At 56.4% G+C, this 12855-nt stretch overlaps 1 protein-coding gene across 2 annotated transcripts in view; it reads right to left on the reverse strand.

Annotated features, from left to right (window-relative positions):
- Window positions 1-2132: 2132 nt before the first annotated feature.
- Window positions 2133-12855, reverse strand: part of LOC111153199 (AT-rich interaction domain 3B) — a 53141-nt gene continuing 42418 nt past the window's right edge. Inside the window, exons 5-9 of one of the 2 annotated variants that reach the window (XM_022512070.1) lie at window positions 9443-9626; window positions 8098-8366; window positions 7737-7991; window positions 6302-6400; window positions 2133-4247 (exon numbers count right to left, since the gene is read on the reverse strand). In XM_022512070.1, coding sequence (XP_022367778.1) covers window positions 4084-4247; window positions 6302-6400; window positions 7737-7991; window positions 8098-8366; window positions 9443-9626 — 971 coding nt within the window. In that variant the 3' untranslated portion in view covers window positions 2133-4083. Of the gene's footprint in view, window positions 4248-6301; window positions 6404-7736; window positions 7992-8097; window positions 8367-9442; window positions 9627-12855 lie in introns of both variants that reach the window. The other variant, XM_022512071.1, reaches the window with a different exon arrangement.

Raw genomic sequence — 12855 nt, forward strand, 5'->3', positions numbered from 1 at the left:
TTTGTGTTGCACCTTCTCCCAGTCTGTCATTTTATTTAAAAACATTTTGAATTTTTAAAAAAGATATTATTTGACGAGAGAAAGAAAGCATAAACAGGCTGAGTGGCAGGCAGGAGAGGGAGAAGCAGACTCCTCGCTGAGCAGGGAGCCCGAGGTGGGGCTCGATCCCAGGACCCTGAGATCACGACCTGAGCTGAAGGCAGACACTTAACCACCCAGGCATCCCCCACTCTCCCAGCCCCAGTTTGCCATTTTATTTTTTTTTTTTTAAGATTTTATTTATTTATTTGACAGAGAGATCACAAGTAGGGAGAGAGGCAGGCAGAGAGAGAGGAGGAAGCAGGCTCCCTGCCGAGCAGAGAGCCCGATGCGGGGCTCGATCCCAGGACTCTGAGATCATGACCTGAGCCGAAGGCAGCGGCTTAACCCACTGAGCCACCCAGGCGCCCCCAGTTTGCCATTTTAAATACCAGTATCTTTCAGTAGTCTTTTGGAGGGTCTAATCTGAGTTTGAGATATTCTTTTGTGTTTTCTTGTTAACTTGAAATGGGACAGAATTGCAGTGGCCTGGTGCTTTGCTCTTCTAGGTTCTCCAGGTCTGTCAGGAGCCTTACTCATCTGCCACTTTTTCCCTCAGCACCTCCACCCCTGCAGTCATGTGCACTGTTTCCACCTCAGAGGTCTCTGGACTCTGCTTCTCCTCATCTCTGTGTCCGTGTAGGCTAGGCCCACTGCGGCTCCACGTGGCAGTCCCCTGCGGAGTCACAGGAAGCTGTCAGGTGTGATACCAACTACTGGTTACCAGTTATTAGAGGAATGGGGTGTCTGGCTGGCTCAGTTGGTTGAGCAGGCAACTCTTGATCTCAGGGTTGTGGGTCTGAGCCCCACGCTGGGTGTAGAGATTACTTTTTTTTTTTTTTAAAGATTTTATTTGTCAGAGAGAGTGAGCACAGGCAGACAGAGTGGCAGGCAGAGACAGAGGGAGAAGCAGACTCCCTGCTGAGCAAGGAGCCTGATGTGGGACTCGATCCCAGGATGCCGGGATCATGACCTGAGCCGAAAGCAGCCGCTTAACCAACTGAGCCACCCAGGCGTCCCCCCCCCCTTTTTTTTTTTTAAGATTTTATTTGACAGTCAGAGATCACAAGTAGGCAGAGAGGCAGGCAGAGAGACAGGAGGAAGCAGGCCCCCTGCTGAGCAGAGAGCCCGACGCGGGGCTCGATCCCAGGACTCTGGGATCATGACCTGAGCCGAAGGCAGAGGCTTTAACCCACTGAGCCACCCAGGCGCCCCAAGATTACTTTTTTTAAAAAAGCACTAAAAAGGCGCCTGCCTGGGTGGCTCAGTTGGTTAAGCGTGATCCTGGGGTGCTTGGATTTGAGCCCCGAGTTGGGCTCCCTGCTCTGTGGCAGTCTGCTTCTCCATCTTCCTCCAACTCCTGCTCTCTCTCTCGCTCAAATCAATAAATAAAATCTTAAAAAAAAAGCACTAAAGGACTCATCATTTCTTTCAAAAGGTCTTTAGAGATCAGTGAGAGAGGCTCGAGGCTGTCCCAGTGTCTCCCGCATTTGCTAGTACTTCCAAATGGCAAAGAGGTCCCCCTCTGCCTTGGAGGGCTGCACGGACAGGTGGGGTATGCGTTGTTGTGGCAGAGGGCAGTCAGAGATCCCCCATGCGTCCCCTCCCTGCCCACTTCTTTTGGTTGCACCGACACTGAGCTGTAGCCACAGGATGTGCCTCATGGCAGAAAAAAAGTCTTGCTGCCCTCTTGGACAGTCACAGAAAGCACCGGAGAGACCTGCTTGTGTGAAGAGGTAGAGGTTTATTGAAATATAAACATTCGAGAACATGTAGGATAGAAAATAACCACCACATATACAGACACTTGCTGCAAGAGGACGTCTGAGGTATTTATCACTGCCTAGGCTACCCATGTGCTAGCACATTTTCCTGGCCAGAGTACAGAGAGACAGGGAGGAGAGGGGTGGGGAGGGGCTGGAGCAGTCCTGGCCCACGGCCTGCCCTGTGGCCTTCAGGGAAAGCTTCTCTTGCCAGGGTCCCTGTTCCTGGGACACCTGCTGGCATCCCCCCTCTTGGGCTTTCAAGCTGCCTGGGGAAGGGGAGAGGATCCAATGACCAGAAAGCCACAGTATGCTGTCCCTGCATCCTCCGGCTGGGAAGAGTCCATCCTTCGTGACCAAACCCCTGAGAAAGACAAACTGGCCAAATGCTGTGACACTTTCAGGTGGGCCCAGCGCCAGCCAACTGGGCTCCTTCATGGCACCAGATCCCAGATGCCCTTCTCTGCCCACCAGAGTGGGTAAGGTGGGAAGGCTCCTGAGGCCAGAAGAGGGTCAGGCCCCAGCGGCAGGGCTGTGTGAGAGCGAGTGTGTGGAGGGCTGGGGAAGGGGCGAGAAGATGGCAGTCCAGCAGAGCTGCAGCTCACCAGGCTGAGGTAGCTGTTTTGTGCTCAAGCTTTTGATTTCCCCTTCCTTTCATAGACAGGGCAGAATGCTAGTCATGCGAGGGCTCCTGCAGGCGGCGTGGCCTGTCACCACCAGAGCCTGATGACATTACAGTGGGTGGTGTTCCAGGAGCTCTGCAGGGCTTACTCAGTGAGAGGTGAGCCTGGCAATCACTCATCTTTCCAACACTGGAGCAGCGTGCTCCAGCCCAGGGTCCCAGAGGACGACGGAGTTCTCCCCTCTTCTAAGAGCATCCCCTTATCCCCTGGGGCGGCTCAGCCTCTCTGGCCTGCCCCTACCCTGAGATGGGAATGCTGAGTGAAGGGCAACCATTCTGTCCCCAGCCTGGGGAGCCAGGGAGGGGTGTGGGACAAGCCCTGCTCTAGCAGGAAATGGGTCAGGGGCCATCTCCCAAACTGTGTGGTCTCAGGACCCAACCTTCGAGAGCATGGGCCTCTTATTCCACCGCCTTCCCCACCACTGTGATCCCTGAGTCATCTCTCCTGCCTGCCTCCCCGCCTCCTCACTGGGGTTTTAGCGAAGGGCTAGAGGGGCTGGGGTACCAAATGTTTGCTCGGCTTTGGGGGTAATCTGCTTTCATTTCTTTGGTGCTACAATGACAACAATAAAAATTAAAAACAAAAAAGTCAGCAAAACACATATAAAAAAGATTTCAGAGATGCAAATACTTCCTGAAGAATCAAACATCAACAATTACAAATCTGAGGTATTTCAATGAACCTGACATCAGCAGGTCTGGGGATGCTGGGGCTGAGGTGGCCCCATGAGAAGGGAGGGCCCAAGGGACAAGTGGGCTATTCTTGGGAGAGCTGGCCAACAAGGGTGAATGAAGGCGTGAGGTCTGGGAGGGCCAGAAAAGGGTCAGTGTGAAACGGGTGCCAGGGCTTGCCTGGGCAGCCCCCTGTGGCTCTGCCTCTCCCACAGCAGGTACCCAGTAAGCCCTGGACCTTGAGGACTGCCCTTGTGTGCCCCTTCCTGGGACCACTAAAAGGGGAGTATAGGGCCCTGAGGACGGTCTCAAGACTTGAATTTGAGGGACCCACACCCCTGGAACCAAACATGGTAGGGAAGGCAGGTTAGGAGGGCCCCATCCCATGCTCAGGAGTGAAGGGCCACAAAGGCATGGTCTTCGGCTCTCACAGCCCCACATGGGAGTTAAAGATCGGAGGACTGAGCTGGGGAAGAGGCCAGTGACCCTGGGGTCATGAGAGAGGGAAGGGGAAGGGCAATAAATTAAAGGGAAAGGGCTGTGGAGGGCCTCCAGCCCTGTGCCGGCTTACAGATTGTCGATACACCGTGCCCGGGACGGGAGGTGGCCTGGGAACCAAGGAGGAAGGAAGCTGGACGCCGGCAGACCCCGCCCGGTTCTTCAGGACGATCCCTGATTGGACAACGCTGCCCTGTCCTGCCCCTGCAGCCTCTCCCTGTCCCCAGAGTACAGCAGGACCTGAACGAAGCCTGGACAGATGGACACGTCCAAACTCTAGTCTGGCCAAATGGTGTTTGACATGGGCTCCGTGAGATGAGGTAAATTCTGTGCATCAACCTCCTTCACTCTCGACAGGAGAGCGGGGCGTGGGGAGCTGGGTCCTGCCCCTCAGAGGGACCAGCTGGTGGAGGGCTCGGCGCTGGGGGTGCCCCGGGACGAGGTAGGACTTGGCGAGCAGTGAGAGCTGCTGCTGCCACTGGCGCTGCCACCCACGCTCTGGGGGGCGGGCCCCGCGATCAGGTGGACCACAGGCTTCTGGGCGAACAGCACACCTGCAGGGACGGCAGGGGGGGAGTGAGTGTGAGCAGCTGAGGAGACATGGGCCCGTGCGTTCTGCCCCGCAGATGTGCGCCCCTGCGCACCCTGCGCCTCCGACCAAGTCCCGCATGCCTTCCGCCTTCCCCCTTCAGGTGCTCCAGGGCCAGCCAGGGGGCAGAGATGTAAGCCATGCTTTTGAGGAGACGTCCCCAGTGCCCTGTGGGTGCAGTGGTACAGGGATGGAGGGAACCAAGAGCAGGGCTCAGAAGGCAGGGCCCGGCTGGTCAGGAAAGGCTCTGGAGGAGGAGTGCGCGCCTGGGCTGGCAGAAAGCATGGTCAGAGGAAGGGCTGGCGTGCCAGGCAGAGCAGAGCCAGGCAGGGCTGCGGCGGGGAGGCCGCCTGGCAGCGGGGACTCATGAGCAGGAGGAGGGGTACAGAAGGCGAGTGCCCACTGGGCAGGCCACAGAGACGGGAGGCCTTATGCCTCTTGGGGGAAGGGTCTCACCCTGCACCTTGGTGATGGGGACGCCCCTGAGGGTTTTTAGAAGAAGAGGGACATGATGAGATCTGTGTTTTAAAATGCTCTCTGTGGGGCTGGGAGGAATTGGGGCCTGCCAGGAAGCTACTCCAACAGCGGGGAGAGGCCCAAACCAGGGCAGTGGGGTGTGGGGCAGCAAGAGAGGGGGAGAGAGCAGAGTAGCAGGGTCCAAGCGGCTCTGGGGGCCTTCGGGGACAACTTCCTGGTTCCTGGCCAATGCGACTTGCACACCCACTGACAAAGGGCACAGGTGGGAACAGTGGACCAGGGGTTGAGGCAGGTGAGGTCTGGGAAACCTTCGGCTCTCTTCTGACTGCTCCCCGTTCTGAGAGAAGGAGGCATTTATCCCCTCCTTTCTCCTGAGAGAGGATGACAGCATTATTAGCTCCAGACACAGATCCCCTTCTTCCCAGCTTTCTCCACGGACCCACTCACAGCCTCCCAGACTCCTAGACCATTGACCACCACCAGATGGCAAAGGACACCTAGGTCTTGCCTGCTGGCTCGCCTGGTCTCCTCAAGGGGCCCCCCATGTCAGGCAGAGGCCTTACCCATCTGACTGGCCTCACTGCGTCTCTGCAGGCTGCCCTCCAGGAACTCCGGCCCTTCCTGGGCTGCAGTGCCGACACCCAGTGCCAGCGGCCCAGCAGAGAGCCAGCCAGAGCAGGAGGCCTGCAGTGCGGCTCCCCACGGGGGCCCTGCACCCAGCTCCCAGAACAGGAGCATTCAAAGGGACAGAGCACTTCCTGAGGAAATGCCCCAGTGTGATGGAAGGTGCAGCTTTAAGACCCTCCATGGGGCACGTCCCGGGCCCGCCATCTAACACAAGGCCAGCAGGCTCCCCCGGCCCACCCATCAAACTGGTCGTAGCAAGAGTCGGTGGGCTCGTTCCCAAACTCACACCTAAACCAAAGACATGGGGATGGGGAAAGGGCTGGTTTCTAGCAACTGGAAAGACCTGGTAGAGGTGCTAAACCCACCAGCCAACAAACAAATCACTGCCTAACTAGACTGAGAGGGACAACTGGGAAGGACTGGGTGGGATCCTATGCACAGGGGCTGCTTCGGCCACACTCAGATTCCTCCGCCTGCCTGTCAGCCCTTGGTCAGTTGTGAAGAAAGGGAGCAACAGGCGGTGTTCAGGGAGAGCGGGCCTGAGCCGGCTGGAGGATAGCGGTACGTCACAGGACCCTGACGGCAGTGGCGGAGGTGGCTCAGGCCATGATATTTAGGGAAAGGGAATGGAGTCGATTACAGAGCTTCACACTCAAGGACAGTTGCAATTAACAAGCCAGCCATTGGTCAAAAGGGTCAGATGGAGGGTTTCTATGGTTCTGTCAGAGCTGGTTGGGGGAGAACCTGTCATCCCGTTAGCAACCCTCAGCTTCTCCTAGGCTGGAAAATCCTCTTAACCATTGAGACTACATATAAGAAAGCCAGCCCTAGGAAGGGGTTCAGACGGGAGGGTGACAAGCAGGGCCAGCCAGGGCCACCATGCCGTGGCCGCCCTCAAAGCTCCGAGAGCCTTACCTGCGTAGGTGGTGCCATCGATGTCCACAGACATGTTGATGCTCCCGATGCTGCCTGTGGCCAGGTTCAGCGCTGCAGCCGAGGCCTCCGATCTGTCTTCTGCTGGGGACAAGGGAGATAGCAGGCCTGGTCAGGCCTCCTGGCACTGTGGTGTCCTCTCCAAGGCCCTCCCGCTCTCCTGGACTGGCCACAGCTGGCCGAGGCCTCCCACGTCCAGAAAGCGTCCTTACAACCTTCGCCCGAGGGTCAGGCCTGGCGAGAGAAGCCAGGCTTGCCAATGGCCTATCACTTGCTTTCTCTGTTCTCGGCCGAGCCACTTACTCCCCTGCTTCCTCTGTTGTCCAAGCAAAGGGATCACAGGCAGTAAGGCACTAACCCAGCTCCCAGCTGTGCACTGACACTTTCAACGTGATTTGATCAACCCTAACTAAGCACCCACCACCCATCGGGCTGGGGAACCGGAGATGAGGAAGACCTAGTCACTACCTTGGAGAACCTGCCTTTCCTCCTCCTCCTCTCCTTAAGTGGGCTGGGTCCTCAAGGAGAGGCTCCGCCTGCCCAGTGTGGGGCTGGCACCTGCAACCCATTTCAACCTGACCATCTGTGCAAAGCGGCAGGTGCTGGCACCCGGGGCCTCTGCCGAGCTCACCCCAGACTCTGCCCTTTCACCATGCAGCCAAGAGGCACCGGCCCTGAGAGGGGAGGGGACAGGGCGGAGCTGTTGCCGCCAGCGTCCTCCTGCTCCTCAGCTGGGGACAGGGGTCAGGGAGTGCTGCCGGCAAATACGCACAGCCCCCTCCGCACCGGACTTCTTCCCATCACGTGCTTGCTAAAGTTTGCTCTGCGATAGAGTCAAGGGCAAGAATAGCAAAGAAAAATGTGCATGGGGTTGGGGGGAGAAAGGAGGAACAAGGGGCATGGAGTGTGTGATTCTGGAGGAGAAGGCAGGGCACCTGAAGAATGAGGAGGGAAGGGAAGGATGCCAACGATGCCGCCAAACTTGTACTTCCTCCTTCCCCTGGTTCGGAGGGTCACAGGCAGCCTGGCCTGAGGCACTTGGCCTCCTTGTGGAGGCCTGGGACTGGAGGTGCTGCCTTCCGCCCACAGCCCAGATCTACATCCGGGGAGGCACTGCGGGGGAAGGCTAAGCCCTTTCATTTGGACAGATCAAAAGGCTGGTGAGGAAGAGAAGCACAGCAGCTGTCCCTGAGGGCCTCTGGCCCCTCCTCCTTCTAGAACTCCTCTTTTTGGCTGGAGAACAGGGTGCTGCCTGAGGCAATTTCTGGTCAGCTTGGTGAGCTGAGGTCCCAGGGGCCACAGAAGCTCCATGTGGCTTTCTGGCCCTAAGATGGTTCTGGGAGGTCAACGGGCCCCTCAGGGGAGCCCAGGTCGGCACCCAGAATGGGGGAGGCCCTGCCTGGGGCCCAGCGCTCACCCCTGCCGTTGATCCTGATCTTCATGGGCAGCTGCCGCGCCATGGTGAACAGGCTGCGCTGGAAGGCCTGCTGCACCAGGCGCTGCTCCTCCTCTGACAGCCGGGGTGCCTTCTTCTCGGGGGGCTCCCCCGACTCTAGCCGCTCCCGCAGCTGCTCCAGCGTGGCCGTCCGGGTACCGGCCTGCTGGCCTGCCAAGCTCACGGGCACAGCCAGGCGATTTGGCACGGGCACTGTCGTCACCGGGACTCCATCACCTGGCAAAGGCACCAGATTCACGGATTCACAACCCTCTTCCCCACCCGACAGTGGGCTCTGCCACTCCCGCCTTGCCCACCCTCCTCCCCGCTGGGCCCTGCAGACCTTTCCTGAGAGTGGCTGCAGGGGATATCCGAGGGCTGCTGGCGTTGGCACCACTGCTGGAGCCCAGCCCGAGGATGGGGAAGCGGATCTTGGGTGGGGAGAGAAGGGCAGGGGCCCCAGCGGTGGCAGCAGGCGAGTAGCCAAGGAGGGAGGAGCTGTAGCTGGGCCGCCGGCCCTCCCTCCGGTTGCCGTCGATGGCCGCCTGGAGCTCAGCTGGGGAGCTCAAGGCTTTCTTCTCACACTCATAGGCATAGAGATACTTCATGTACCTGGAGGGAAGGAAGGAAGGGAGGAGAATAATCCAGAACGGTACCAGAGGCCACCCAGTTTAAGTTTATGGCTCTCTGTGGGACAGGCCTCTGGGACACAGGATCACTTGGCAGAAGAGAAGGTCCAGGGCAGCCGGATGCCCTGTCCCAGGCCCCTCCAGCTGCTACTCAACACTGTACCAAACTCTGCTCCAACTGGAGGAAACCGTTTTTTAAAAGAAATAAAGGACATCTTCATTCACGTTTTCTGTTTGTTTTGGCACCATTTTAGGTGCTGTTTAGACACGTTTTGGCAATGTCTTCCTGGCTCCTAGATGCCTTCACCGTTCTGAGTCAGGCAGGTCAGGTATGAGCAATGTTTCCTGTCCTTCTTTGCATCACATATCGTAAGCAGCACTTCTCTATCCAAGAACCTTGAGAGAAGGAGCCCTTCCTTCTAGTGTACTGCCTCACTGATGCTCATTCCTTAGTCTCCAGAGAGCAACACCTGGTGTGATCCAGTGAATGGATTCCCCTCGGCCCTCACTCTTTGATGCTACTCTTGGTTCCCCTGCTCCTATGACCCCCATAATTAACTCAAATGATGACGAAAATAGGTCCAAATCCCAGGTCCTCTGTTGCTGGGCAAGCGAAGTGTCGGGTAGGAGGGGCTAGGCTTAGGGCAGAGGTGTTGCATCAGAAACAATGTCCTGGAAAGAGTGGCTACGGGGCCAGAAGCCCAGGGGGGAATCTCAGTTCTACCAATACTAGCTGGTATGGCCTTGATCAAACCTTTTAAACTCTGAGACTCCATTTCTGTTTCCTGAAAAATGAGATAACACCTACCTCACAGGATTGATGGTAAGGTCTGAAAGAAACAGAATGGCAAAGTAGCCTAGGGAGACACTTGGGAAATGGTGGCTCTCATGACCACTCAGGTCTAGAAAGGGATTCGTCTCAGAAAGCTCCTGGCTACGTTGAGAATTCCTCCCATCTTGCCCTCTGTACAGTGGAATTTCCTTCCTTCCTCTCCTCTAGGTTAAAACATCCCCTTTCTCCCAGGTCGGCTTCCTTTCCCCAGGGCCTCGGCCACTCACTGGGTCCTCAGGGTAAAGGCGGCGCTGGTGATTGATGTGGGCAGGTTCAGGCCTTTGGTGATCTCCCGCCAGATCTTCTTGTTGATGATCTCCACCAGGCCCCCCTTCTCTGTCACCAGCTTATACAGCATATACAGGTCCAGGATCTGCTTGGCCATGATGGGGATTCGGTTGATGGGGGTCCCTGGGATTGTCCAAATAGAGAAACAGAGCGTTGTGTCATCAAGCAAAGAAAGAAGACATATGCATGTGCCCAGCTTTTGCGGAGTTGGAAATATGTTCATGAATCTGCTTTAATCGGACTCAAATTCCCAAAGCTGGAAGCTATCAGACTAGCTGCCAGTTCTCCTTCGGATGAGCAGAAAGACAGGTCCAACTCACAGGCTCTGTGAGCCTCTCTGGCTCTGTCTTCCCCTCTGTAAATAAGAGGGCTGCACTAGATGGCTTCAAAGTTGGGTTGCTGTGGGGTTTTTGTTTTTTGGGTTTTTTTGACTAGCAGGATGAGTCCAGATTCTTTCCTAATGATGTGGTAACTCACACTCCTCTGGGGCCTTCAGAAGATGCTCTGCGGCACCCCCCCCCCCCCCCCCCCCGCCCGCCCCCCTACATGCACAGCTCTGTAAGCACAGCTCTGGCGCACTTTGTAACAGTGTACACAGTGTAACAGTATTTTCATTTGCATACCGCCTGCTTCCTCCTCTCCTGCAGCAGGACAGAGAAATGTTTTCTCTCCCTTGTCTCCACCGAGTCAAAGGAGCTGCTGGACACCATGTCTCCAGGGGATGAAAAGCCACTGAACGACTCTCTCCCCACTAACCGCTCCATCCCTCCCTGGCCTCTGAAAGAGGGAGGGTCAGAGTGGCTTCCGCCACTGGCCCTGAAGGGAAGTGAGAGGAGCCGGGGACTTGATTAGGAAGCCTGGCACCAGGCAGGAAGGCCCACTAATGAGCACCAGGGGACGGCAGGGAGGGCGGGCCCGGGGCCCTTTCACAGGCCGCTGGGATGCTCGGCAGGAGGCGTGATGGATGACTGTCATTTGGCAGCCTCAGGATTAATGATCCAGAGGTCAGAGGGGAGAATTCCACAGGGAAGGGTCACTGGCCGGGGCAGGGTTTGAGACTTGTTGCCTTTTGATGACAAACTCCTTGTACTGCACACAGGCTGCTCTCCTCTGCCTCGGCCCCCTCCCACTGCCCTGGTCTTGCCGAGGCCTCGCTGACTGACTGGTGGCCAGTAAGCCAGCTTGATTTTCGAGAAGTGCTGTTTGTCTCAGCTCCTCCTGCTTCTTTCCCGTCATGGAATGGTATTTTCTTCCCAGCCCTGAAATGTGGGCTTGCTGCAGCTTTTTCACAGGGTAATTCACGTGAGGGAACGGAGCAAAGGGTCCCAAGAAGAGCAAGCAGCAGGAACACGGCGGGGGGGGGGGGGGGTGTGTGGCAGCACCTGACCTCTTTTCTAAGTGTGAGGAGGGGGCAGGAGGTCCTCCAGAACTCCATCTTGGTCAGCTGGTCCTCGGAGGCTCAAACACAAAGGGGTCACAGTGTTAGACCCAAAGGTTCACAGGTAAACTAGGAGATACTGTGGGTACACGGCCAGGACACACAGCTTGTGTTGGTTAACTTCTCTTCCCTGTGCTGCTCTGGATGATAAAACGAATTCCTGACATACACACGAGAGCCTGGTGTGGCAGAGCTGGTCTCCTGGCAGGATATGGCTAAGGTCTGCCTCCTGTGGGAGGCCCGTCTGCCCGAGCACACTCATGGCCCAGGCCAGTTCACATCCTCATGGCACCACCTGGAGACTCTGGAAGGACCATTCTCAAGGTCCCCTCCCATTCCAAAAGCTTCTAGGACATCTTCAGGGTGACCTGTTACTTCCAAGTCAGAACGTTCACCTGAGCCCACCGTTATCCCCAAAGCCAGCCCCTCCTTTCCGCCCATGGCGGCCTCTTACCCATGCACTCCACGTGTGCACCGTGGCCACCACGACGCTACCTCCCCTGCTCCACACCCACAGACCCTGACGCCTACCCAGTCTCATCACCCAGGTCCCACACACCCCTTGAATGACTGCCTTTGAAGGGTTTCAAGCATCCTGACAACACGCTCTCTCACTCTTTAGCTCGGTCTCCTCACAACCCTCCCCAAACCAGGCTCATTTCTACTCCACTCTCTGCTTCGTGCTCTCCCTCGTCAAGCCTCATGTGACCTGCCTCTGCTCAAATCCTCTCCACACTGGCCTTCAGGAAGAATCTTCTAACTACCCCAGTTTGGAGGGATTTCTTCTCTCAGAATTCCTACTACAAGCCCTACAAGCTCAGCAGGTGATTAGTCTCTGTCTCACGTACATTCACCTGGCATTCCAGGAGGACTGCAAGCTCTGTGAAGGAGGACGGAGACTGCTTCTCCTTCACCACTCCTTAAGTATTAGAGCGTTTAATAGATTAAGCTGCCGTGCACATGGAAATAAAAGGTGTTTCTCAAAGTCAAAACAATCAGCTATGGGTTACCCAACGGGGACCCTCAGTCGCACGTCTGTCGTGCTGGCAGTGTGCCCACCAGACCCGTCCCCAGTATCACATGTCTGAGGCTGACAGGCCTGAGCAGAAGTCACCTTCTCCTCTCAGGTCCCAGCAGGTTTATTAGGGTCATGACCCTTAGCAAAGAGCCTGGTACAGAGGCCCAGCGTGTGTAAGCTCTTTGTGGCAACGTCCCACGCAAAGCGGACCAGCAGCAGCAGAACGGATGGAGAGCCGGGGGTCCTTGAGAAGGTAAAGAATCTACGACTGCACTCAGTGGGGTGGAAGAGAAGAGGAAGCAGGGGTTAAAGAGTGGAATGCGGGCGGGTCTGTACCAGACCCGGATGGGCGCGGCTGTGTGTGTAAGCACCAGGCGGGGGCTTGCCCAGCCGACTGCTTTCTCCAGAACAGTCACCATGGAGAACCAGCTACACTGCAGTTTTGGAGATCCATTTGCAAATGGCCTTCTGAGTTGGCACCATTTTCATTAGAATCTCCAATGGTGGCCGCCTGGGTGGCTCAGTAGGTTAAGGCCTCTGCTTCCGGCTCAGGTCATGATCCCAGGTCCTGGGATCGAGCCCCGCATCGGGCTCTCTGCTCAGCAGGGAGCCTGCTTCCTCCTCTCTCTCTGCCTGCTGCTCTGCCTACTTGTGATCTCTGTCTGTCAAATAAAATCTTAAAAAAAAAAAGAATCTCCAATGGTGGTAAACCTTTAAACATAAAGGGTGTATTTTACGTTTAGAAATGGTCATTCATGGAAGGAAGTCAGGAGAACAGGAAGCGACCAGGCTGTTTATACTGATTTTATTTGAAGATGAGTTGTGAGAGGTTCTCAGGTGTGGCTGACACTGCCTCTGGAGGCAAGTCCCTAGAGAGGAATTATACATTTACTCTG

The sequence above is a fragment of the Enhydra lutris genome, unplaced genomic scaffold, assembly GCF_002288905.1.
Source record: "Enhydra lutris kenyoni isolate GAN:26980312 unplaced genomic scaffold, ASM228890v2 scaffoldscaffold31, whole genome shotgun sequence".
NCBI classification, from domain to species: Eukaryota; Metazoa; Chordata; class Mammalia; order Carnivora; family Mustelidae; genus Enhydra; species Enhydra lutris.